General features: G+C 43.3%; 1 protein-coding gene across 1 annotated transcript; it reads right to left on the reverse strand.

Annotated features, from left to right (window-relative positions):
- Positions 1-4,865: 4,865 nt before the first annotated feature.
- Positions 4,866-7,931, reverse strand: LOC141133720 (nuclear factor 7, ovary-like). The gene has a single exon (XM_073623242.1). It carries the CDS (start codon positions 7,929-7,931, stop codon positions 6,357-6,359), a length of 1,575 nt encoding a protein of 524 aa, XP_073479343.1. The 3' UTR covers positions 4,866-6,356.
- Positions 7,932-27,377: the final 19,446 nt, after the last annotated feature.

Consider the following 27,377-nt stretch of genomic DNA (forward strand, 5'->3'; position numbering starts at 1 on the left):
GAGTCCTTCCCTACACCAGGTGCCCCCAGCAGAGTCCCTCCCTACACCAGGTGTCCCCAGCAGAGTCCCCCCTTACATCAGGTGCCCCCAGCAGAGTCCCTCCCTACACCAGGTGCCCCCAGCAGAGTCCCTCCCTACACCAGGTGTCCCCAGCAGATACCCTCCTTACATCAGGTGTCCCCAGCGGAGTCCCTCCTTACATCGGGTGTCCCCAGCGGAGTGCCTTGGCTCTGCCTCTCGTCGGATAATCATGCATGGTTTGAACTCTGCCCCCATTACAGAAAACCAGCTCTCGTGTAACAGGTCACTCGCCCAGGAGAGGAAATAAGAGGCGGAGCCTGGGTGGCTGCCAAAAGAAATAGAGCTGTCGCCTACCCCCCACCCCACGGCCTTTCCCACAACAATTCACAGACCGGCATCAGCCTGGGGGGGCGGGGGGTTGGCGGCAGCTCCATTTCTATTGGCAGCCACCTGGGCTCCACCTCTTGTTTCCTCCCCTGGGTGAGTGACCTGTTACATAAAAGCTCAGCTGGTCTTCTGTAAAATGGCGGGTGGCAGAGACAATTCACCAGTGCCAGCCACGGACCTCTAGCAGCGCTGGAGAAAAATCGGGAAAACACAGATTTCCCGGGACATTTCCTGTGATACAGTAAGCCCGGGACAAAGGTCTAAATACAGTTAGCAACTATAAATGGAGAGGAGCCTCTGTCTCCTGTCCATTCATTTTCAGTGCAGCTTTGGCTGCAGAGAAAGGGACTGGGGAATCTGTGTCCTCAATCCCTTTCCCTGTCTCAAAGGGGAGATGTCAGGGGTCTGTTTAGACCCCTAATATCTCAGCAAAGCCCCCCCCCCCCCCAGGGTTGATAAAAAAAAAATAATAATAATTAAAAAAATTGTAATAAGTATTTAACCACTTCCCGCCCGGCCTATAACAGATTGACGACCGGAAAGTGGTTCTGTTATCCTGACTGGGCATCATATGACGTCAAGCAGGATAACATACTGGCGTGCGACCAATCACAGCTGAGCATCGCGTGAACCAGGAAGTGCCGCTAAACGGCATTTCTGGGTATGCGCTGACAGGGAGGGCCGATCGGGGGAGGTCTGTGCTGATAATAAGCACACTGATTATCAGCACAGCCCCATCAAATGTACCAATAAGCTGCCAATTGGTGCCAAGTCAGTGCCCCATCATAACCCCCTGCCAGTGACCAATAAAGTGCCAATCAGTGCCCACCACAGTGCAAATCAGTGCCCACCATAGTGCCAATCAGTGTCCATCACAGTGCCAATCAGTGTCCAGCATTAACACCTGTCAGTACCTGCCCAATCAGTGCTGCCCATCAGTGCCATCTACTAGTGTCCATCAATGTCACCTGTCAGTGCCAATCAGTGCCGCCTATCAGTGCCAATCAGTGCCGCCTGTCAGTGCCGCCTGTCAGTGCCCATCAGTGCCGCCTGTCAGTGCCCATCAATGCCGCCTGTCAGTGCCCATCAATGCCGCCTGTCAGTGCCCATCAGTGCTGCATATCAGTGCCACCTATCAGTGCCGCATATCAGTGCCTCCTCATCAGTGCACCTTATCAGTGCCAACTCATCAGTGCCCGTCAGTGAAGGAGAAAACAACATTTTATAACAGAAACAAAGAAAAAACTTTTTTTTTTAAATGTCAGTCTTTTTTAGTCTGTTTAGCAAAAAATAAAATCTGCAGAGGTGATCAAATATCACCAAAAGAAAGCTGTATTTGTGGGAACAAAATCATAAAAATTGTCCTTGGCAGAAAGGGGCAAAAGTGCCTGGTATTGAAGTGGTTAAAAGGTAAAAATGTAAATAAAAAAATAAAAACACTGGCATGTCCACTCCCCTCTCCCCCCACCCCAAAAAAATGAAAAGAAAGCATTGCAAAAAAAAGAACAAAAAATATATAAATTGTAAAAAATAAAATTGTAAAAAAAATAAATAAAAAACTACTGACACAGTCCACTGTCACATGACATAAAAAAAAGTATCATTAATCGGTATCAGCGAGTACTTGAAAAAAAGTATTGGTACTTGTACTCTTAAAAAAGTGGTATCGGTGCAACCCTAGTACTAATTATAACCACCTGGTGCAATTTCAGTATTCTATTGAGGACAGTTGCTGTGTTTGCATCCTTTTGGAAATATTTAACCCTTTGAAAGTATTCCAACAAAAAAGAAAGGGGATGCCTAATACTGTACTTTTGTGCAAATGTGAGATATTCAGTGAGCCAATCACACCGGCAGGAAATGACATTTCTGGGGGTGTTCTGTACACCAGGTTTCCATAGTACATTGAATATTTGCTGTGTAAAATACAAATACTCCAGTGGATATAGTGCCAATATGGGGCAGATAGACACAAGTTGTAGGATAGAAACGGTATCTAGCAATGTGCAGAGGGTTCATCCAGAATTTGTAGCCACACCCCTTCAGCACCTGATGGGTTTTATATATGTATAAGATATTGGGATCTGAGCACAGGTATGAAGGGGAGGAAAGACGAGAAATCCATACCGGAATCAAACTTGGAATTGTTTTCTTTTTCTTTTTTTTTTAAATCAAACATTAACAAAAAAATACATTCATAAAGACAAATATGATACAGGTTAAATCGTCTGCAAATGACATGACATAAATAAAGGCCAATTCACATATGTCCTATATTTCTGCATTATTCTTTTAGACCAGAGGTCCCCAACTCCGGTGCCAGTCTGTGGCCTGTTGGAGGCGCACCGCGCGGGGCGGAGGGGGGGTGGGCAGTGGGTAGAGTGAGCCAGAACAACTTACAATGCCACCCTCCAACCACCGGAGGGTGCCCGCTCCCCTTCTCCCAGCACCAGTACTCCCTCCCCTCTCTGGTCACCTTGGGAAGAAGAGGAGCAGAGATGAGGAGAAAGGGGAGGAGAGCCGGGCCAGGGAAAGGCTCCTCACCATTATAGAGCCCTGGTAAGACCTGTGAGCTGACTTCAGGCAACGCGGCTGTATGTCCCCCAACCCCCCTGAAGTGACAGGCTGCCCCCCATTCTGTCTTCCAGGAACCTGGTCCCTGGTGCCGGGGAGGTTGGGGACCGCTGATTTAGACCATTGAGAGTTTCTTGTGATTTTTTTATTTTTTTGATTTTAAAAACAAAAAAGTGAAAAAATTATAAATGATAGAAAATTATACAGAAAAAGAGGAAATAATTGATTGTGTGTGGAGAGCCCCATAAACATTTGGGTATGCACTGAAGATCAATCTGGATATATGCAGCTATAAGACATCGAACAAGCCAAACACTTTTCCTTACAGACAGGCCTGTGATTGGATAAAACCTTACTTACACCTCCCCCTTAATACATACACTATATTGCCAAAAGTATTGGGACGCCTGCCTTTACACGCACATAAACTTTAATGACCCAAAAAGAAAATGCAGCGCTTACATATACAGTTGAAAAATAATGATAATATATGTGTGACCAAATATAACACAATATGAGTGTAAAAACACAAGTGGGATATAAAAACAAAAAATGAATGAATAAATGTCCACCAATGTGAAAAAAGTGTACAAAACAGGAGGGGAAGGGTTGAGTGAAAAAGTCCCGGTGTCAATAGACGCGGTCAGTAAGTTGACATCACAGGAGGCATCAGTGAGAACATGACAGAAAGGGGATCTTGCGAGAGGAACCACCACCAATTGTGTGAAGGCTTAAAGAAAGGTTCCACATAGTGTGAAATCATTTAAAAATAGATTTTAATAAAAAGAGGGTAAACAGGAACACTCACATTTCAAATGTAGATAAAAGGGCTCTTACAGAGACATGGATTAGCGTAATGATGTTGGCAGGACTCGACCCGACATGTTTCGTCTGCTTAGACGTCACCTGGGGTTTACACACACATTAACTTTAATGGTATCCCAGTCTTAGTCCGTAGACTTCAATATTGAGTTGGCCCACCCTTGGCAGCTATAACAGCTTCAACTCTTCTGGGAAGGCTGTCCACAAGGTTTAGGAGTGTGTCTATGGGAATGTTTGACCATTCTTCCAGAAGCCCATTTGTGAGGTCAGGGCACTGATGTTGGATAGGAAGGCCTGGCTCGCTCTAGTTGATCCCAAAAGTTTTCTATTGGCTTGGGGTCAGGACTCTGCTCAGGCCAGTCAAGTTCCTTGTCCCCAAACTCACTCATCCACATTATATTGCTAAAAGTATTGGGCCACCCCTCCAAATTATTTGGTGGAGGGGGGATTATGGTGTGGGGTTGTTTTTCAGGGGTTGGTCTTGGCCCCTTAGTTCCAGTAAAGGGAACTCTTAAGGCGTCAGCATACCAAGACATTTTGGACAATTCCAGGCTCCCAACTTTGTGGGAACAGTTTGGGGATGGCCCCCTCCTGTTCCAACATGACTGCGCACCAGTGCACAAAGCAAGGTTCATAAAGACATGAATGAGCGAGATTGGGGTGGAGGAACTTGACTGGCCTGCACTGGACTGTCCTGACCTCAACCTGATAGAATGGCATTGGGATGAATTAAAGCAGAGACTTCTCGTCCACATCAGTGCCTGCCCTCACAAATGTGCTTCTGGAAGAATGGTCAAACATTCCCATAGACCAGGGTTCTCAAACTGGCGGCCCTCCAGGTGTTGCAAAACTACAAGTCCCATGAGGCATTGCAAGGCTGACAGTTACAAGCATGACTCCCACAGGCAGAGGCATGATGGGACTTGTAGTTTTGCAACAGCTGGAGGGCCGGCAGTTTGAGACCTCTGCCATAGACACTCTCCTAAACCTTGTGGACAGTCTTCCCAGAAGAGTTGAAGCTGTTATAGCAGCAAAGGGTGGGCCAACTCAATATTGAACCCTACGGGCTAAGACTGGGATGTCATTAAAGTTCATGTGTGTAAAGGCAGGCGTCACAATACTTTTGTTAAAATAGTATAGTATGTGACCAAAACATTAATATATGTCCTATCCCAATATGACACCAACCTTCTTCTAGAATTACTCTACCAATTAAAGTGGTATAATAAACCCGAAACCAAAAATGGCATATATTGCAGCTTACCAATCATTAGATGTGGCGGCTGCATTAGTTTTCTTTTTTTTAGGCTTTTTTCCCTCTTTTTTCACCTGGTGATCTGGCCATTAACAAACCTCCTGTACTAGAGCGCCCCAATTATTCATAAAAATGTACATAAAATTATTTCAAAATTAAATCAAACTTGAGTAGAAACCCCAGCCCCCTGCCAGGAACTCTTCCCATGTGTGGAAGCAGTGGTCTCCCTGCAGAGATCTGACACACCCTCTGTTGAGTCAAGTCTAGATCTCTCCAATTCGTAAAGCTCATACTCCCTGTTAATTGGCTGTTACTAGTTGTGACTCAGCAATGGGCATGTTGCTTGGACCTCTGCAGAGAGACAGCTGCTTCCAGACAGAGATCAAGGGTTCTTCTTTAAAGCATTTTGGCAGGGCGAAGGCTTTTCTACTTAGGCTGTGGCTGCTTTCTAAAAAAAACAACTTTGCAGAGTTTTTGGTTTGAAGCCCTTGGAATGTATTTATCAGATTTAACCTGTTGATGCCAACAGTATGCAGCTGTGCCGAGAGTGAGCGCCTAGTGCCGGCACATTTCTGGTGGCAAGCAGAAAGCTCCCAATCGCTGCTTTGTGATCGGGAGCTTTCCAATCCTGTGACCCCCGTGACAGCCAATCACAGCGGTCACATGATCATAAGCCCCGCCCCACCTCCTGGCACCCTAAACCCCTTAAAGGGCTGGGAGGCGCTGGTGCCAATGGGTTAAGCTGAAAGTTCTATTGGGATTTAATGACATCACAGAGTTCAAGAACTCTGATTGGATTAAGATGAGACATTAATAAAAACATGTTCTGGTGTAAATTTCCAGGGGGCGACATAGAGCACTGCAGAGCTCAGACCCCCCGACCCTGTATAGAGGAGATAGATGACAGACGTTTCCGTTTTGTTCTCTTTTCTCACTCTAACCCTAAACTTTATCTCCCCTCCCCCACATTTCTGGGGGTTCAGTCCTCCTGAGAGGGGTACACCCGGTCACACAATAATGTTACTTTGTACATCAACAAACCAAAAAACATCTCACACCTACAGTATAAACTGACTTTTTCTATTCTACTCATTTATTTCCTCTATTACATTGCAGATCAGCATGATTTTGTAGCACAGCCTCCTATTTCTGTAACCCTGCACCCTGATTTGTACTGTACCCCAAACTACAATAAAAGAGACACTGACTGGAGTCCCCACCATCTGCCCCATTGGATGAATATTTAACCAATCTGACCCTCCCTTACTATGATGTCATCAGTCTCTGGGCGGAGCTCTCACATCTCCCGTTTCCCCCCACAAATCTTTATACAACCTCTCCATACACATAACCCAGCATGGAGGGGCTCAGTGAAGGTGGTGGTGAAGGTGCGGAGATGTCGGATCGGGTCACACAGATCATAAAAGGAGATCCGCCCGGCCTCATAATCCAGATATATCCTGACTCTGTTACTGGAGAGATTGGTGGGTAAGAGGATCTCTTTACTGTCATGTATCACCCAATACTTATTACCAGACCTGTACAATCCCCAGGACTTCTTATTACTTCCAATCCTTGACTGCAGTACTCTCCTCCCTATACTGGGGTAACACATCCCGACTCTCCATCTATCTGACCCCCCGACATCCACTTCCCAGTAATGTCTCCCTGAGGAGAAACTCTGACTGCTCATCACCTGAAAAGAATAATCCTGAAATCTCTCTGGTGTTTCTGGACGATTCTGTTTTCTATCTGACCAGGATACAGTTTTCCTGTCATCTGATATCTGTAGATTATTATGAGCTGTGTTTACATCCAGTAATATGTCTGCAGCTCCCTGTATAGGGAAGTGTACATTTACCTCTGTTATTATATCAGATAAACCTGTGTGTAAGACCCCCGCCACACCCAGACCCCCTCCATCATGGAGGAGTTCCTCATGTCTCTCTCTGTCCTCATTATCTCCATCTTCAGTATCACACAAGTCACCTGTGTCTGATTCCTGTAAGACAGTCAGTGGATCCGTCATGTTACACAGCTCCTCAATGTGACGCATCTTCCTGGACAGCTCCTCCTTCTTTATTTCCAGATCCCGGATGGAGATGGAGATCCGCTCTGCCCTCCCGGAGATCTCCCTCAGGATTCTCTTCTCCAGATCTTCCAGACGTCTCCTGAGATCTATAAACAGGGCAGTGAATCTCTCGGTGTCACCAGCTGCTTCTTCTTCTACTTTCCTCCTGTGTTCCTGCAGACTCTGGACTCTTTCCTCCGTCTCCTCTCTCTTTGTCAGAAGTTTCTGCAGAACATTCCTCAGTGTCTCCTTCCTCTTAAAAGTAGCCTCATCCAGTGACTCCATCTTATGTCCTGTGTGTTCTCCAATCAGACAGCAGGACACACACACGTATGTATTATCTTTACTGCAGAAATACTTCAAAACTTCCTTATGGACGGAGCATTTCCTGCTCTCCATGGACAAGGTGGGGTCACATAAGATGTGTTCTGGGGACTTTTTGTGGACTCTCAGGTGTTTATCACACAAAGAAACCTCACAGAGCAGACAGGATCTAACAGCAGGTACAGGAGAGTCCACACAGTAAGTACAGAAGACCCCGGACTCCTCCCGATCTGGCTGAGCAGACAGGAAATTCTCCACTATGTTACGTAGTGTTATGTTCCTCTGCAGTGCAGGCCGATCTGGAAACTTCTCTCTACATTCAGGACAGGAATATCCTCCGGACCCCTCCTGTGTATCCAGCACACGATCAATACAGACCCGGCAGAAGTTGTGACCACATCTCAGGTTTACAGGATCTGTATAAATGTTCAGACAGACGGAACATTCCAACTCAGCTCTCAGATCACCAGACGCCATCGCTGACAGTAGATGAGGAAATGAAAGTGAAAGACACGGAGAAGAATGTAGTTGGGAGGGTCACGTCCTCTACACAGGGTGAGGCTGGGCTGTGACTTGTACTGTATTCATAGGATTAGTTATATGAAGGGACACAGATAATAAAAACATCTCCTGTAGGACAATGTTCATCTCCTGGGAATATAACAGGCATCTTTGTATTTATACAATATACTGCATACAGATAGTTTGCTATCTGGATGATATATAAAGATTACAAGCATTAAAAAAAATTTAAAGAAAACTTTTTTGCAGATTCCTTTTATTTTTGTTCTGAAGAAAAAGCTGTGTGTTCCACCATGTCCTTTCCAGACTGATTCCTGAGTGAGAGGGTCTACACTTATTATAACCACCTGGTGCAATTTCAGTATTTTATTGAAGAAAGTTGCTGTGTTTGCATCCTTTTGGAAAAATGTAACCCTTTGAAAGTTTTCCACCAAAAAGAAAGGGAATGCCTAATACTGTTGTAGCAATAACTCTCGGTGGAGCTGCTGGTTTATAGCGGGCTTGTTACCTTCACTCTCGATACCTCTGTTTCACCGGCACCGAGTCTAGGGTTTCATTGAGTTTACCTCTGGACGATATAAGCACCAAACACTTGAGTATATTTTCCAATGCTTTAAGGAACCAGTAATAAAGGAAGTAGCAGGAAAGAGGCAGAAGGAAAGTTGCAGGGAAGCTCAAATACCTTTTCCTTAGTATTCTTTAGAACATTCTTTGGAATTGAACACTTGTAGTTGAATGCGCTCCCCTTGTGGGATTCAATCTTTTGCCCGCCTGGATAGGCCTCTTTCACTTGCCTAGCAGCCAGTACGTAGCACGAACAAAAGTCTCTGCCACAGACTTGTTTGGAATAAAACCCATACGATCCTCTGCCACAGGACGTATTGGTTTGCGATGAATGTCAGACACAGTACTTAAACCTTTAAGCCAACCCAGCAGTACTATGCAGTAAGACTACTTCAGGATATGTCCTCCAACCGAGTCACCAGGCCCCTCTCCAGACCGGCACTCTGCACGATCCTTCCATGACGGGTCCTCCCCTGGGATCTCCTCGGTTGTCCAGCTTCTTCACTCAGGTTAGACAGCTCAGGACCGTTCCTCTGCTGCTTTGGTAGGCCCCAGACAGGCTTCTTGGTCCACCCACATAGAATGGAGGACCACGAGGTGGTACTCTTAACACATACCTGTCAGCCAGGAGGGCCAGCAGGAGGCTGAAAACGAACCCCCAAATATGGCGTCTGTCCCATAAATACCCTCTCCCAGAATGCAACTCGGAGGACCACCTCCACCGAGTTATCTCCGGGACAGAGGAGCACTCATACGCTTTAACACGTTGCTTTTCCAACACCAGCCCATGGCGACAACGACACCCACCGGCACAGTGTGGAACTACGCGCAACGTCGCCAAGCTGGAACAGAGGCAAATCTAACTTCCTCTAATAAGTGACCCACAAAATTTACCTATCAGCGGTAGATCAAAAATCTACCAGCGCTACACTGTACTTAGTGTGCAAATGTGAAGATATTCAGTGAGCCAATCACAGCGGCAGGAAATGACATTTCTGGGGGCGTTCTGTACACCAGGTTTCCATAGTGCATTGAATATTTGCTGTGCAAATACAAATACTCCAGTGGATATAGTGCCAATATGGGGCAGATAGACACAAGTTGTAGGATAGAAACGGTATCTAGCAATGTGCAGAGGGTTCATCCAGAATTTGTAGTCACACCCCTTTAGCACCTGATGGGTTTTATATATGTATAAAATATTGGGATCTGAGCACAGGTATGAAGGGGAGGAAAGATGAGAGATGGTGGTGGAACTCAGATTGTGACTGATACTCTGACTACACCATGTTGGGGGGTGGGGGGCCTAACACACCCTTACACCATGAGAACCAGTGCCCGGGGCCCGGCAGGAACTGCAGTCATGAGCAAAGTTCATCATTAAGGCTTAGAGATGAGCTGACACTGCAAGTAGTATGAAGCTGAATCTCTTTTCTATGAGTTGTCCCCTCGCTCTACATTCAGTGCTGTACTTGTGGTATATTAGGGGCAGCGGGATGAACCACACGGCGCCCACCAGTCAGCGTACCTCTGTTACCTCCCTCCCAGGAACAGAATGAAACCTGCCCAACACCTAGTGCGGGTCTTATGTGTGTCCTATGTTGACTCTTCATCAGTGATAATTTCGTAAATATTTTCGACCCAAAATTTTAGCCAGCGGCATTTTTTTACAGTGACGAAAGCAAAAAACGAAAAGTACACCACATTTTCATCCAAAAAATATGATGAAAATCAATTACATTTTCATTAACCACTTACAGGCCGGAAGATTTGGCTGCTCAATGACCAGGACATTTTTTTGTGATACAGCGCTACATCGCTTTAACTGACAATTACGCAGTCGTGCAACGCTGTACCCAAACAAAATTGGCGTCCTTTTTTTAGCCCACAAATAGAGCTTCCTTTTGGTGGTATTTGATCACCTCTGCGGTTTTTATTTTTTGCGCTATAAAGAAAAAAAGAGCGACAATTTTGAAAAAAAAAAACAATATTTTCTACTTTTTGCTATAATAAATATCCCCAAAATTGAATTTAAAAAACAAATTTCTTCCTCAGTTTAGGCCGATACGTATTCTTCCACATATTTTTGGTAAAAAAAAATCACAATAAGCGTATATTGATTGGTTTGCGCAAAAGTTATAGCGTCTACAAAATAGGGGAAAGATTTATGACATTTTTATGGCATTTATTTATTTTTTTTACTAGTAATGGCGGTGATCTGCAATTTTTATCGGACTGCGACATAGCGGCGGACACATCGGACACTTTTGAAACATTTTTGGGGCCACTGACATTTATACAGCAATCAAAGCTATAAAAATGCATTGATTACTGTGTAAATGTCACTGGCAGTGAAGGGGTTAATATTAGAGGGCGATCAAGGGGTTAAATGTGTTCCCTCATGTGTGTTCTAACTGTGAGGGGATAGGACTGACTAGAGCAGGAGACATCTTTGTTCATCGTTGTTCCTACTTAGTAGGAACAAACAATATGTCTCTTCTCTCGTGACAGAACATGGATTTGTGTGTTTACACACACAAATCCCTGTTCCTGCTCTCGTGCATGCGATCGCGCCCGCCAGCCATGTGCATCAGGTCCCTCGCCTGCTATCGCCCTTAAAGGTACAGATGTACATAAACGTTGATTCGCGGGAACAAACCACTTTGCAGCTATATATCGACATAAGCCGGTCGAGAAGTGGTTAACAAATGAAAATTAAATGATATTGTGAGGCAGAGACGTTTACTCTCATGAACTTCTGGTCTCCACAGAACTCCATCTGCTTCCGCTTCCAGCAAGCAAGCGTCTCGAGTCCATGGTGTGCTTCACTTAGCAGCAGTTAGCAGGCTGTGCAGCCAGCATTACAGGCCTCCGAGTCCTCAGACGACCGTCCAGAGAAGCACTGTGCATTACAGGCCTCCCAATGAGAGTCCCACTCCTGACGATGACTGTCCAGAGCAGAAAGCACACTGAGTGTGTACATTACAAGTACAGGCCTCCTCTCAGACCAACGTCCGTCCAGAGCACTGTGTGCATTATAGGCCTCCTCTGACCACCGGGATCCAGAGCACTGTGTGCATTATAGGCCTCCTCTGACCACCGGCGTCCAGAGCATTGTGTGCATTATAGGCCTCCTCTGACCACCGACATCCAGAGCACTGTGTGCATTATAGGCCTCCTCTGACCACCGGCGTCCAGAGCACTGTGTGCATTATAGGCCTCCTCTGACCACCGACATCCAGAGCACTGTGCATTACAGCCCTCCTCTCAGACCTGAGATCACCATCCCACACTGTACAACATTATATGCCTCACAGAGTCACACCACCATCCAAAGCACTGTGCATTACAGGCCTCCCCTCAGACCACCTTTCAGAGCACTGTGCAGCATTACAGGCAGTGGCAGCTGGTGCTTAAAATATTTGAGGGGGGGCGCAAACAAACTGAAAAATATTGAAACTAAAACATCAAATGCAGCCACCCTGCCATGAATTGTAGCCACTGTGCTCATCATATGCAGCCACTGTGTCTATTAAATGCAGCCACTGTGCCCCGTCATATGCAGCCACTGTGCCCCATCAAATGCAGCCACTGTGCCCATCAAATGCAACCACTGTGCCCATCATATGTAGCCTCTGTGCCCATCAATTGCAGCTACAGTGCCGATCATATGCAGCCTCTGTGCCCATTAAATGCAGCCTCTGTGCTCATCATATGCAGCCTCTTAGCCCATCAAATGCAGCCACTGTGCCCATCAAATGTGCCATATAGGGGACGGTGTGACAGAGGGGGCGGTGCCTGTGCGCCCATAATGGATGGGCTGCCCCTGATTATAGGCCTCCTCAGACCACTGTCCAGAGCACTGTGTAGCATTACAGACACCGTCCAGAGCACTGTGCAGCATTACAGGCCTCTCAGACCACCCAGAGTGGCTAAATCTGTATCTGAGAGTTTGTTCAAACCAAAATACCATAAATATTAACATGATATTGGATATTTTTACTCCAGGAGTATATAATGAGCTTGGAAATTTTAGAGAAATGCTTAAATAATGCATTACAATTTGACTAAAAACATTAGATTTTAGTTGACTGAAATTATTTTATTCCACTAAAATGTACTGGAGATTTTAGTTGACTAAAATACGACTAAAACTAAAATAACTGCAGATGTCCAAAATGGGACTAAAACTAAAATGACATTTTAGGCAAAAGACTCTAACTAAAACTCAATCAAAAATCAATGCCAAAATTAATACTGCTCTTCATGTACCGTACCTATTGGTCAGGGTGAGAGCTTCCATAACGCTTGTCTACTCCCGGTTGTCCTCGGAGATGAACCGCCAAGTAGGGAGGCCCCCCTCTCACTACCAGAAGATACCCCACCTAACCGAGGTACCACACCTCCATTGGTTGCTTGTGACTCTACATTGTGAACTTGGTTGCCCTTAGTGACGGCCTTATTCTTCCTTCATGTGCTTGCTTGACACTGTAGAACCATGCACTTTACACCTCATACGTGCTTTAAACAGACCCATGTTCTTTGTATACGCCAGCCTCATTATGCTCCCCTTTCAATTACTTCAGACCAGGCTTAAGGGCAAGTTTAACAGTCTTTACTAATCTCTATAGTGCAAATGAGATAAGAAAACAAAGTGCAAAGGTTTCTTTTCATGACCATTACTATCTATCAGATGTCCCAGGCATCTTTTTTTCAGAATATGATAGTCCATAATTGGTGGCATAGTCTATAGCTGGTGGCATGGTCCATGGCTGGTGGCATCCCGGGATCCACGGTATTAGTGGTCCTCCTCTAGGAGCGGAATCAGCTGCAACAACAAAGCAACGGAAAGTGTGGGTAACCAGAGCAAACCCTCCCAAGCTCGAGGCTTCAGCCTTCCCCCAAATTTATATCACAGGTGGGCCGTCCAAAGCCCAAAAGTCAGTAAAACTGGTACAAAGAGTTTAACCCTCATCCAACCAAGTCTGAGCTGGTACCCGTCTAACTAGTTTTCCTTGTCAAAAGAAGTTTATTGAGTATACAATGTTATAAAGATACATAAAGTAAGTTTACAAGGATCTATAAAGTAAGCTCATTGTTTTACAGTAGGGTTTATATAGGTAAATATCATGAAATTTCAAATATTAAACATCGGGTTCACGTAAACCTAAATTGAAGATATATATAATTTCCTTAGTTACTTTTGTAGGTATTTAAATGATTTATACCTACTATACATATTGTTTACAAGTAGAGTGTATATAGGTCAAATAAATTCTGATAATGAGCTTTAATCGTAAGGTGGAGAAAAGGAAAGAGAAAGAAGAAAAAGGGTTGAAAGGTAGAGGTATGGTCCACAAGGTTGTCCCGCTCGTCAGTTTATTATTCTTTTTAGTTCTCTTTGAAGCCTTAGAATGGGTGTCTCTGTAAGTCATTTAATCTGTTACCATGGCAACAGGACAGAGTCATTGAAGTTTGACAGGAACTGTTGTTTTATCCAAGGATGCCAAAGTTTTTCAAATTTTGGAATTTGATTTTGATCGATGGCTACCATCTTAGCATGGGACATTGTATTATTCATTCTGTGAATTGTTTCTGCTAGTACCAATGTAGGAGATTTCCATGCCTTGGCCACTGTTTGTTTTGCAGCCGTTATTAGTTGGATCATTAGTTTGAATTGAGAGAGTGTTAACCATTCCGGTTTTAGATTAAGTAAAGTTAAATATGGATCTGGTTGTATTATTTTTTGAAATATTTTAGATGCAATCACGAAGACTTCCTTCCAGAAGGTTTGGATTACTGGGCACGTCCACCATATGTGTAAATATGTGCCTATTTCTGGGCATCCTCGAAAACAAAGAGCTGAGGTATTAGGTGAATATTTTGCCACTCTAGAGGGTAGAAGGTACCAGCGAGTTAGGACTTTATAATTTGTCTCCAGTGCTAAGATGTTGGGTGAAGATGACTTAGATGTGAGCCATATGTTAGACCAGTCCGTGTCTTCTAAAGTTCGTCCCAGGTCCTCCTCCCACCTCTGAACGTAAGAGGGTCTATTAAGATTTGCTACTCCATATAATTGATTATAAAGTGATGAAATTGTACCTTTAGCAAATGGATCTTTTGTACAGATTGATTCAAAAATGGATAATTGGGATAATGGTGTATCCCCCTTTAGGAATGGTGTATAGAAATTTTTGATTTGGAGATATCTAAATATCTCAGAGTTTGGTAGATCATATTTTTCTCTAAGCGATGGGAATGAAAGGAATGATTTAGATGCTATGAAGTCATTTAGTGTCTGAATGCCTGATGTTGTCCAAGCTTTAAAAGAATTTGGGTAGATCCATGCCGGATAAAAGGCCGGATTTCTGATAAAAGAAAGGAGAGGATTGTGTGGAGATTGTAACTGATATTTGGTTTTTAGTTTATCCCAGAGAGATAAGAAGTGTTTAGTTATGGGATTATGAATTTTAAAGCGGTCTTTAGGATCAAGCCATAATAAATTTGATATTAATAGAGGGTCATTTTCTGAAGCCTCTATAAATACCCATAATGGGATTTCCTGTTTTGTATGGTATTTGGACAGACTGGCCAAATGTGCTGCTCTGTAGTAGTTAGTAAAATTAGGGTATCCCAGGCCTCCTTTATTTTTGGGAAGATGTAGTGTGTGTATAGGTATACGTGGTTTAGAAGAGCCTCATATAAACGAAGTTGCTCTTTTTTGTACTATTCTCAAAAAATAGGAAGGAATTGGAATAGGGAGGACTCTGAATAGATAAAGCAATTTGGGTAGAATAGTCATTTTGATTGCATTAATCTTCCCCATCCAGGATAAAGGAAGTTGCGACCATTGTTTTATTAGATTTGTGATCTGTCTTAATACAGGAGGATAATTGGTTGAGAATAAGTCAGAATGAGATGCTGTTAAATGAATTCCAAGATATGGGATTGATTTTTCTGCCCATGTGAATGGGAGTGCAGCCCTAGCCGGGATCAATTCCATGTTTGTGAGTGAAATATTAAGCACTAGGCATTTCTTAGGATTAATCATAAGGCCGGATAGGGCTGCAAATCCATCAAGAGCTGGTATTAAGTTAGGACCAGAGACCTGTGGTGATGATAGAAAAAGTAAAATATCATCTGCAAATATACATAATTTGTGTGTAATACCTCCTACTTCAATGCCAGTTATAGTTTGGTTTGTTCTGATGTATTGGGCCATGGGTTCGAGTATAAGGGCAAATAATAAGGGAGATAATGGGCAACCCAGTCGGGTACCTCTTTCGATATTAAAGGCTTCAGATTTGTATCCTGCATATTTTTTATAGGCTTTGGGTTTATTATATAATGCTTTGATCCATGTTAAAAAGTGGGGTCCAAAACCCCATTTTTGTAATGAATATTGCATATATTGCCAGGATACTGTGTCAAATGCCCTCTTAATATCGAGAGATAGAAAACATAAGGGGATTTTCCGTTTTTTAGCAATATGTGCCAATAACACTGCCCTGCGTATATTATCGCCTGCCTGTCTATTTGGCATGAAGCCTACTTGATCTCTATGTATTAATTTTCCTATAATGCTATTGAGGCGTTTTGCTATTATTTTTGCTAATAATTTAATATCGAGGTTTAACAGAGAGATAGGCCGATAATTCACACAGGAAGTATCATCAGGAAGGGGTTTTGGGATCATACAAACAATTGCCATTAGTGTTTCTTGCCGAAAAGAATGTCCATCTAGAAGTTTGTTAAAAGTTTTAGTGAGAATGGGAGAGAGTATTTCTGAGAATGTTTTATAGTATAAAGCCGAGTAGCCGTCTAGGCCCGGTCTTTTGTTAAGTTTTAGGTCTTTTATGGCGTTAGCAACTTCATCTATAGTTATAGGCTCATCCAAACTGCTTTTTTGATTCTGAGATAACTCAGGTAAGGTTATTTTTGAGAAGAAGGATTCAGCCTCTGTAGGATTAAATTCATTGTTTGTCTTGTATAAAGTTGCGAGATGTGAGTGAAATTTATGGACTATTTTAACTGGATTACAAGTGTAAACATTTTTTGATAATTTCAAACGTATTGGTTTGAAAGATTTGTTAGTTGAATTTAATGCCCGAGCCAAATATGTACCTGGTTTGTTTGTATTCATGTAGAAATTGTGTTTGGAGCGTTTGAGGGATTTATCAACTGACTCAGTGAGAAATAGATCGTATTCCAATCTAAATTTTTCCAGATGAGATTTTGTACTCTGAGATGGATTATCTTGAAATGATATGTAGGCTGCATTAAAATTGAGTTCTAGTTTTTTTGCTAGATTTTTGCGTTCCCGTTTAAATAGTGCCATTTGTCTTTGTATTGTACCACGCAAGACAGGCTTATGAGCTTCCCACAGTGTTATTGGGGAGATGTCTGTTGTATTATTAATTGATATGTATTCCTTTAAAGCTTGTTCAATGGCCATCTGATGTAGTGGGTGTTTGAGCATTATGTCCGGTAAGTACCACGTTGGGTCATGCGCTTTTGGTATGGCTGAGGCTATAGTAGTGTATACTGCATTATGGTCAGACCACGGAATCAGAATTATATCTGATGCAATAATTTCTGGTATCATTCCTATTGTTAGAAAAATATGATCTATTCTGGTGAAGGTTTGATGAGGGTGCGAGAAATAAGTGAATTTCTTTTTCATTGGGTTACTTTCTCTCCATGAATCTACCAGATTGTATTTGGAAAGAAGTTGAGAAAAAGGTAATCTAGAGGTTATTTTGGATGGTGTAAAAGGTGATATATCTAGAAATGGGAGGAGGACCTGGTTCGAATCCCCACACATTATCACTGTTCCTATTTTGTGTGTATTAATCACTTGTAATATATGTGAGAGGAATGGTGTAGGTTGTTTGTTAGGAGCGTAGTAGGAAATCACCGTGATTGCTGTATCCATTATATAACCCATGAGTATCAGGTATCTACCTTCTGGGTCTTTAATTTCTGATGATAAGGTGAATGGTGTGGATCGGTGAAATGCAATTAGAGTTCCCCTTTGCTTGGTACAGGCGGAAGCCGTGTAAATTTGTTGATAAAAAGGAGAAATATATTTTGGAGTAGAATCTTTGGTGAAGTGTGTTTCTTGGAGGCATACTATGTGAGCCTTCTTGTTATGGAAAGTACGGAAGGCTTTGGTCCTTTTTTGAGGGACATTTATTCCCTGAACATTCAGGGAAAGTATATTCAGTGGTGCCATGGCAATAGATCAAATAGTTTTGACTTACTTTTTGTTATGCAGAGCTGACTGCGCAGATCAACCTGTGTGAACTGAAGAGATGAATAGATAGAAAAGAAACCAGTGAATTCTGGAGTAAAGAGTAAACAAAAAACATATGAGATTAGATGATACATTGTATAAATTATTTTTTGCAAGTAATCACAATTTACCCGTGAAAGAGAATAAATATCTCTCTCAGGGGAATAAGTGCCTTCGTCACACTCCCACATAATATGGTTGGGAGAATGAGGAGGGCTAATGGGGGTACACGGATCTTCCGCTTACAGGAGAGAAGTGCTATGTCAAAAGACATCAAAATGATGTTTCATTAATTGGAGTGCAGAATATAGTTTTTGTTGAAATTATTTATTCCAGGGTGGTTGTATATGGTTAGTCTTGCCCTAGGCTAAATAATTCAGTTAGAAAGGTACTGTTAATAACTTTGGTATTGATGAAGATAGTTTGAATTATTTTGGGATTTTAACCCTTTTAGAGTAAATAATTACATATTTTATTCATATGTTACTGTTTAGATATGTTAACTCATAAAATTGAGGTTGTATTGCTTCAGATTAGAATAAACAAAAACATAATTCTAGGAACTAGTTAGGTAATAATATATTTGTTTTAAGAAAAGAAAGAAAAAAAAAAAAAAAAAAAAAAAAAAAAAAAAAAAAAAGCTTCCATTACTTCTGGATTATTGAACATATTTGTCCTAAAAAGTAATAAATCTATTATTATTACCTGATAATATATAACTGAACAAGAATTTCCTTATTTCACGTATATATTCTAAGGCTATATGAATCAGAAGTAATAAGAAATATAACTGGAATGTAACATGATCCCACACAGTGTGTGACTATCAGAATGCACTTACATTCAGTTATAAATACAGGTTTTTTATAGAGAACCATCTCTTAGTATAATAAATGAAGAGATATCAGGAATTAGGATGTCAGTCCATTGAATCTTCTTGGTCCATGGATGATGTGGCATAACGGCCTCTTTTGTGAGAATGATGATTCCCATTTTGTTCTGAAATTTTCTGAGTGCTGCCTGAAGGTGAAGATGATGCCATTCTTCTGCGTGTGGGAGTGTTGCTGCTTGTGGGTTCTGTCAGATTTAATTTTAAAAGGGTTTGTTGTAGTTCATCTGCTGATCTGCTTCTGTAAATTGTACCTTGGTAGTTAAATCTGACTGAAAAGGGGAAGCCCCATTGATACATAATGTTGTGGCGTTGCAGTTCCATTAGTTGGGGTTTCATAGATCGCCTTTTAGTAATAGTAAGTTGGGATAGGTCAGCAAAAATTTGATAATTGTGTCCATGAAAATTAAGTTCCTTTTTTTCTCTTGCAGCAATTAGTATTTGTTCTTTCGTTCTGTAATAATGAAATTTTGTGATTATATCACGTGGGGGTCCATCTTTCTTTTTGGCTGTGAGGGCTCTGTGTACTCTGTCCAGTTCTAAACGTTCAATAGGGATATCTGGCTTTAGTTCTTGTAATAGAGCAGTAATAGTAGATTGCAGGTCTGTCACAGTTTCAGGTATTCTCCTTATGCGCAAGTTTGAACGTCTGGCTCTATTTTCGTAATCTTCGAGCTTAGTTTGAAGTATTAAATTCTCTTTTTTTAATTGTTCCAATTCTGTTATATTTTCTTGGGTTGTAATTTCAATTTCATCCATTTTTATTTCTAAGGCTGCGGTGCGGTTTCCCAGCTCTCTTATTTCTTTGGTTAGGCTTTTTGTTATTTGGTCTGAGGTTTGTTTTAAAGCCTTATGAAGCATCTTTTCAAATTGTAATAATATTACTGGGGATGCTGAGGAGGCTTGTGGAGAAGTTTGTGAGAGGATTTGTTCTGTATCTGACTCAAATGGAGAGTCTTGCTGTGACATTTTCTGTCTGTGAGAGCGCCCTGATGCTGTATATTGTGAGGTGACTGGAGCTGCTTTAGCTGCAGTGAGTGCCTGTGAGCTCTTTGTGAGGTGATTTTTATTTCTGCCACGGTTTCCTCCCAGTACCATATTTCCTGCCCAAACTTTCACAGTTTGTTCCCTGGGGCAAAAAGGTTCAAATGGATACCTTTTGAGCCTGCAGGCTCCGCTTTGTCCTTCTCTTCTCTCCTCAGCGGTGTGGAGCTCTAACAATGCATGTCTGCTCCGTTAGGCTCCGCCTCCTGCCCTCCTTTGCTCAATAATTCAATGTTATGTTACAGCTTAGTATTTGGCGTCATCTAGAGACCAAAATTGTGAATGGAATTTGATTTTATTTTTTCTTTCTGGAGAATGTGAGAAGATGATAGGAAGTGACTATCTTGTTTACATTTCCACATTAACTTGACCTACCCACAAGGCCTAATGAGGCCTAATGAGCACCAAGAGAACCGAACTGCATTGTGGGAAGGCTATAAAAGGACTCGGTGCGGCCATCTTAGGCCTCCTGGGAACGCATGGCCAGCCTGTGAGGATCTGTGTGGAGGTCTCCAGTGAAGCGCGGCCTACACCCATTGCGGAGCGATCCGATCAGCGACCCTGCAACACATCAGTGAGCTGGACTGACGGCGAGGTGAAACTGAGGAGGATCCAGGCTGCCTGTCGGGGCCACCTGAGAATCCCAGAGCATCTCGCTGAGCGGAGCGGAGCAGCGTAGCGGTGTCGGCCGGCCGGAAACAAGACCCAGAACTGTTCTACATTGCAGACCTGGTCGGGTGAGAGGGCTGCTGCCCAAAGTTTCATTGACGCACTTTCACACATCTTCACTTATAACATAGTGTTGCTGGGACCTGTAGTCCCACGGAGGAAATTCAAAGAATTAAGACTGAGTTCAATACAGGCCTCAAGCCTGTACTTCATTCCAATTCTGACTCTGTGTTATTTGCACTGAGATAGTTGCAGTACTGTTATACCACAACACTACTTCAACATTCAGTTTGCTGTGACTCGGGAGTTGTTAACCATTGGATTACAGTTAAACCTTCACATAGCTAGCAGAAGAAAGAAGAAAAGAAGGACTGTCTCATAAAACGCAAGGCTTTGCATTTTATTATCTCTCATGGTTATTGTAGTATCAAGCAGTGGGAGCTCCCTAGGTATTGTGCTATGATTTGTTAAAATAGCATTTCTACAGTTACAGAGCGTGCTGAGAGTGGGACGGTGTCCATAGTGAAGTCAGTTCACTCTGTCATTGGTTCCGTCTCATAAACGCATTACTAAGAGGTTCATTTAACCACTTCAATACCGGGCACTTATACACCTTCCTGCCTAGATCAATTTTCAGCTTTCAGTGCTGTTGCAGTTTGAATGACAATTACGCGGTCATCCATCACTGTACCCAAACTAAATTTTTATCATTTTGTTCTCACAAATAGAGCTTTCTTTTGGTGGTATTTGATCACCTTTGCATTTTTTATTTTTTGCTAAACAAATAAAAAAAGACCGAAAATTTTGAAAAAAATAAAAGTTTTGTTTTTGTTTCTGTTAAAAAATGCTGTAAATAAGTAAGTTTTCTCTTTCACTGATGGGCACTGATAAGGCGGCACTGACAGGCACTGATAAGGCGGCACCGATGGGGTGGCACCAATGAGCGGGCACTGACGATGGGAACTGATATGTGGCACTGATGGGTGGCACCGATATGCAGCACTGATGGGCATTGATAGGCGGCACTGATGGTCACTCATGGGTGGAACAGGGTGGCACTGGAGGGCACTGATGGGCACTGATAGGTGACACTGATGGGCACTGAAAGGCTGCAAAGATGGGTTCTTATGGGTGACACTGATGGGTACTGATATTCGGCACTGCTGGGCACTGCTGGGCACTGATAGGCGGCACTGATGGGCACTGATACGCGGCACTGATACGCAGCACTGATAGGCATCCCTGGTGGCACTGGCAGTGGTAGGCACTGTGAGTGGGCACTGATTAGCAGCTGCCTGAGCATTGATTGGCAGCTGCCTGGGCACAGATTGGTATTTCCCTGGGGGTCTAGGGGGCATACCTGGTGGTCCAGTGTGGATGGCTTCCCTGGTGGTCCTGGGCGGCTTCCCTGGTGGCCCTGGGCGGGATCCGAGGGGGGTCTGTGCTGATAAACAATCAGCACAGACCCCCCCATCAGGAGAGCAGCCAATCGGCTCTCCTCTACTCGCGTCTGTCAGACGCGAGTGAGGAAAAGCCGATCACCGGCTCTTCCTGTTTACATCGTGATCAGCCGTGATTGGACACGGCTGATCACGTAGTAAAGAGTCTCCGTCAGAGACCCTTTACCTAGATTGGTGTTGCAGGGTGTCACAATGTCAACAACAAACGGTGCCGCCTCGGCTGGGAAGCGGTGATCGTTTTTTTTTTTTTTTTTTTTAATTTCAGGCTTCCCAGCATAGTGGTGAGATGTGGGGTCTTATTGACCCCATATCTCACTATTAAGAGGACCTGTCATGTCATATTCCTATTACAAGGGATGTTTACATTCCTTGTAATAGGAATAAAAGTGATCTTTTTTTTCAAAAAAAGTGTCAAAATAAAAAAAAGAAAAATATAATTAACAATAAAAAACAAAAAAAATTTTTTTTTAAGCGCTGCTGTCCCCGTGTGCTCGCACGCAGAAGTGAACGCATATGTAAGTCCCGCCCACATATGAAAACGGTGTTCAAACCATACATGTGAGGTATCGCCACAAACGTTGGAGCGAGAGCAATCATTTTGTTCCTAGACCTCCTCTGTAACTCAAAACATGTAACCAGTAAAAAAAATTTCAAGCATCGCATATGGGGATTTTTAAGTACCGAACATTGGCGCCATTCCACGAGCGTGTGCAATTTTAAAGCATGACATGTTAGGTATCTATTTACTCAGCGTAACTTTATCTTTCACAATTTGCAAAAACATTGGGCTAACTTTACTGTTTTGTTTTTTTTAAAACACAAAACTGTTTTTTTCCCAAAAAAAAAACGCGTTCGAAAAATTCCTGCGCAAATACTATGTGAGATAAAAAGTTGCAACAACCGCCATTGTATTCTCTAGGGTCTTTGCTAAAAAAAATATATAATGTTTGGGGGTTCTATGTAATTTTCTAGCAAAAAATGATGATTTTTACATGTAGGAGAGAAATGTCAGAATTGGCCCGGTAGGCAAGTGGTAATAACAATGTAGAAGTGAATGTAATGTCATGTTATGGTGTGCTCACAAGGCTTATAGTAGAGGCTTGCTGATCCAAGCTGTGGCAAGGGAAAAGAGGCAGAAGACTAAAATTCTTACCAACCTATCAGCAAACTTAAACACATTGGAGACACAAAACAAACAAAGCCCCTCCCCCATCATCAAATCAGAACTCTAATGCCCCGTACACACGATAGGATTTTCCGATAGAAAATGTGTGATAGGACCTTGTTGTCGGAAATTCCGACCGTGTGTGGGCTCCATCACACATTTTCCATCGGAATTTCCGACACACAAAGTTTGAGAGCAGGATATAAAATTTTCCGACAACAAAATCCGTTGTCGGAAATTCTGATCGTGTGTACACAAATCTGACGGACTAAGTGTCATGCATGCTCAGAATAAATAAAGAGATGAAAGCTATTGGCTACTGCCCCGTTTATAGTCCCGACGTACGTGTTTTACGTCACCGTGTTCAGAATGATCCGATTTTCCGACAACTTTGTGTGACCGTGTGTATGCAAGACAAGTTTGAGCCAACATCCGTCTGAAAAAATCCTAGGATTTTGTTGTCGGAATGTCCGATCAATGTCCGACCATGTGTACGGGGCATTAGAATGTAGGCAAAAACTTTGGATAGCCCTATTAGCAGAACACACAACATCACTAAACAGTTTTAAAGCCACCTACTACGTACACGGCAACAAGGCAGGCAAGCTCTTAGCCAATTATATACGAAAAAAGAAACAAAAAATTCTAAATTAAGCTCTATCACTGACCCCCATACAGGTCAAATAGTCTACCATCCTACTAAAATCGCCCAACGCATTCCAGAAATATTATAGTGACCTATACCATTCAAATTCGGACCCCAAAACTCCACAACCAAATGATCTCAGTATAAACACCTTTCTTAATTCTGTAAACTTGCCCAAACTAAGTGAAGAAGCCTTGGCATCTATGAACTCACCGATACTAGAAAAAGAAGTATTAGACACAATTAGATCCCTCCCAGCATATAAATCTCCTGGTTGTGATGGATTCTCTGCAGAATACTATCAGGCCTTTGCAACAATTCTGTCTCCACATTTACAAAAACTGTTCAACTATGCAGCATCAAATGCCTCTTTTCCCGAAGAAATGCTGGAAGCCTCTATTATAGCCAAAACCAGGTAAGAAGCCAGATTGTCCTCAAAACTTCAGACCAATTTCGTTGCTAAACACCGGATTTAAAAACCTATGCAAACCCCATTGCCAATCGCCTGGCTATAGTGACCCCACACACACCTCCCAACTTTTGAAGTTGAGAATGAGGGACATTTAGGGGGGAGATTGACCTGCGGTGAGCGTACTGCGCCGCAGCAAAAAAGTGGATGTGTTTTAAAAGTGGGTGTGGTTACATTATGATGGCTGAGAGGGAACAATCTGGCATCCCCTGTGTGCCTCTACCACTACCCCCTTTATCTACAGTGGCAGCACCTGTAAACATACTGCGCCCACAATGCTTTGCTTCACAGCTTCGCCCCCCTACTAAATGTGACCCATTCAAGTGAATGGCACTGCTCTGCAAGTGCCCCAAACCTGTGTGCAACACGGCTGCAGCATGCTAGTGCTGGGCTGAAGTGGTTAAAGCAGGTGGTGGGGGGGCGTGGCCTGGACGGAGACTAAGATGGCAGCATAAGCCAAGAGCTTCTGCGATCCGGGGATTGAATCTAGCCTTTAGGGGAACCTACACCTTGCTAACACCATGAACAGATCCACCCGGAGCTCCTTGACATCCCGTGCAACCATTGACTCAGGTACGCAACTGAGTAGGAACATACCAGACATATTCCGGACCCAGCGCTTGGCTGCACACGCGGCCTCACAGGCCCCAACCCCGACCTCGCCTAGCATGGAACCTGACACACCACTGGCCGGGGGATCCGCCACTACTGCGGGACGGACTCACCCCCCCCAGTCTGTTTGATTTGGAGACAGTTGCTGCAGACATCAAAAATACTGTTACAGCGGCGATCGCTGACCTTAAAGCTGAAATCCACGCGATGGTACATAGGATTGACGAGGTGGAACAAACCTCTCAGACACATGCAGCCGCCATTCGACAAGTACACACCGCCTTTGACTCCCAGCTCTCCCAACTCCTGGACATCCACAGACATGTCGAAGACCTCGACAACCGCGGGGGGAGGCATAATATTAGAGTGAGGGGGGTACCTGAGGCCATAGAACCGGGGTCACTGCAACAAACCATCTGCACAATCTTTAATGATCTGATTGACCGCCCAGCACACTCTCCCATAGAAATGGAAAGAGCCCACCGGGCTCTGCGCCCTGTACCCCGTGAAAATGAACCACCAAGGGATATTATATGTTGTGTGGTTAACTTCCCACTAAAAGAGGAAATCCTCCGCAAAGACAGGGAAAGAGGCCGCATCCTCCATAATGGCGTAGAAATTAAGCTATTTCAGGATCTATCCCAGATAACACTCCAGCATAGACGAGCCCTGCGCCCTCTACTGGACGTCCTACGAGCCAGAAATATACAATACCGCTGGAAATTCCCCTTCGGGCTGTCAGCATCCGCCAGAGGTCGCTCTGCACTCCTTCGCACACCCGAAGACTTGCTGGTTTTCTGCGAACAGCTCGATCTTCCGCACGTTGAACTTCCAGAGTGGTACGCTGCCTTTTTTCCCTCTGAACCCTGGCTTCCGGTCTCTCTCCACCCATCACCAAAGGCCCAGCGCCACAGATCCCGCAGATACAGAGCCGACCAACCTAACCTGGGAAACCATACATCACGTCGTGATCATTACCAATGCAGCCCAGGCTCCCCGTCTACACCCTCCAGAAGGAGGGATGGTATGGATGCCTAATTCACCTTGTCTCCTGTTCGCCAGGTGCCGCCGCCTGATTCCTGCCTCCACTGGTCTCCGCATCAGCCTTCAATCTCTTCGTGAAACTGCCTGCCAACACTACATTCTGCTCTCCTTGCAATCGCCCCATATCTCCTTTCCCAATCTCCTCAAAGGTATTGAATACTTTGGTACCTTATCAAACCTCAAAATTAATTACACCAAATCACAGGCCCTAAACGTCTCCCTCCCTTCTCAGACAGTGACACATTGCCAAGATTCATTCCCGTTTCGATGGGAACATGATACACTGACATACCTAGGCATTCGAATCCCCACTCACCTGTCAGATCTATACTCAAAAAACTTTCACCCGCTCCTCCTTCTGACACAAAAACACCTTAAAGAATGGATGGGCCTAAATGTCTCCTGGTTCGGACGCTCTGCCTTAATTAAAATAATAATCCTGCCTCGCTTACTTTATCTTATGCAATCGATCCCTATCTCCTTACCAGCAAGTTTTTTTAAATCCTATTGGAAAGCATGCTCTGCTTTCCTGTGGAGGGATTCTTCACCTCGCATTAAATACTCCAGACTCACACTAGCTAAATCTAAAGGAGGAATAGGCCTACCTGACCTCCAAAAATATCACGCCGCTTGTCATCTTACAAGGATCGCTGACTGGAACATCCATGCCTTTAAGAAGGCATGGGTCTTCCTAGAGAAGTCCTTCTCGTCAGGACCCTTACACCTTCTCCCATGGTTACCCCCTCGGAACTGGCCCCATACCCTCTTAACCCACCCCCTTATCCAAATATATAAAAGGACATGGACATGGGGTAATTAATCCCCGGATTTTGACGGTGCTAAAGACAATTTAATTCAAGGCAATTCAAGCCACAAGAAATGTGTGTATATGCAACTAAATAATTGTATAAAAAAGAATTTTTATTTGGAACGAAAATACCAATAATACAGATAATCACATAAAGTTAAAAAGAAATCCACTTTTTGAAAAGGCAGCTAAGGCCAGTCAATTGATGAATACCACTTTGCGACTCAACATGTTTCGCTCAACTTCTTGAGCTTCATCAGGAGTTTATGGTACATAAATGGTCTCGACTGTGGATGACAAAGAAGACATAGGTATAAACCAACAGGTTTAAAGGCAAACCATGCTACCATGGGTAAAAGACAATAGTTGCATATAGTTGTTACACGGATTACATCAAGATACTTGATATACATTTAAAAAGATTACTAACATATGACATTCAAATCTTCATGACTGAACATAGTGTTACAAAGCATATATGGATTCACAAGAAAAAATAAATAAATAAATACAACTGTCTTACCAAGCCTGTTTAAAAGAAAAAAAGCACTGTGCATTGATTGTGAATATAGGAACGCAGAATATCGCATTGCCAATGATAAGACGGTCTTCCGATACCAAGTATCTCCCTCTTATAGTGATCACAGAGGGACTAATGTAGAGAATTTGTGATAAGACACTGTAAAAAATGAATAGAGAATCTATAACTATAACTAGAACCTGTATACAAGGTCAA

This window comes from Aquarana catesbeiana, linkage group LG03 (genome assembly GCF_042186555.1).
Source record: "Aquarana catesbeiana isolate 2022-GZ linkage group LG03, ASM4218655v1, whole genome shotgun sequence".
Taxonomy (NCBI): Eukaryota; Metazoa; Chordata; class Amphibia; order Anura; family Ranidae; genus Aquarana; species Aquarana catesbeiana.

Excerpts from the sequence above, each read along its gene's own strand:
- LOC141133720 (XM_073623242.1), bottom strand. The coding sequence starts at position 7,931 with ATGGCGTCTGGTGATCTGAGAGCTGAGTTGGAATGTTCCGTCTGTCTG.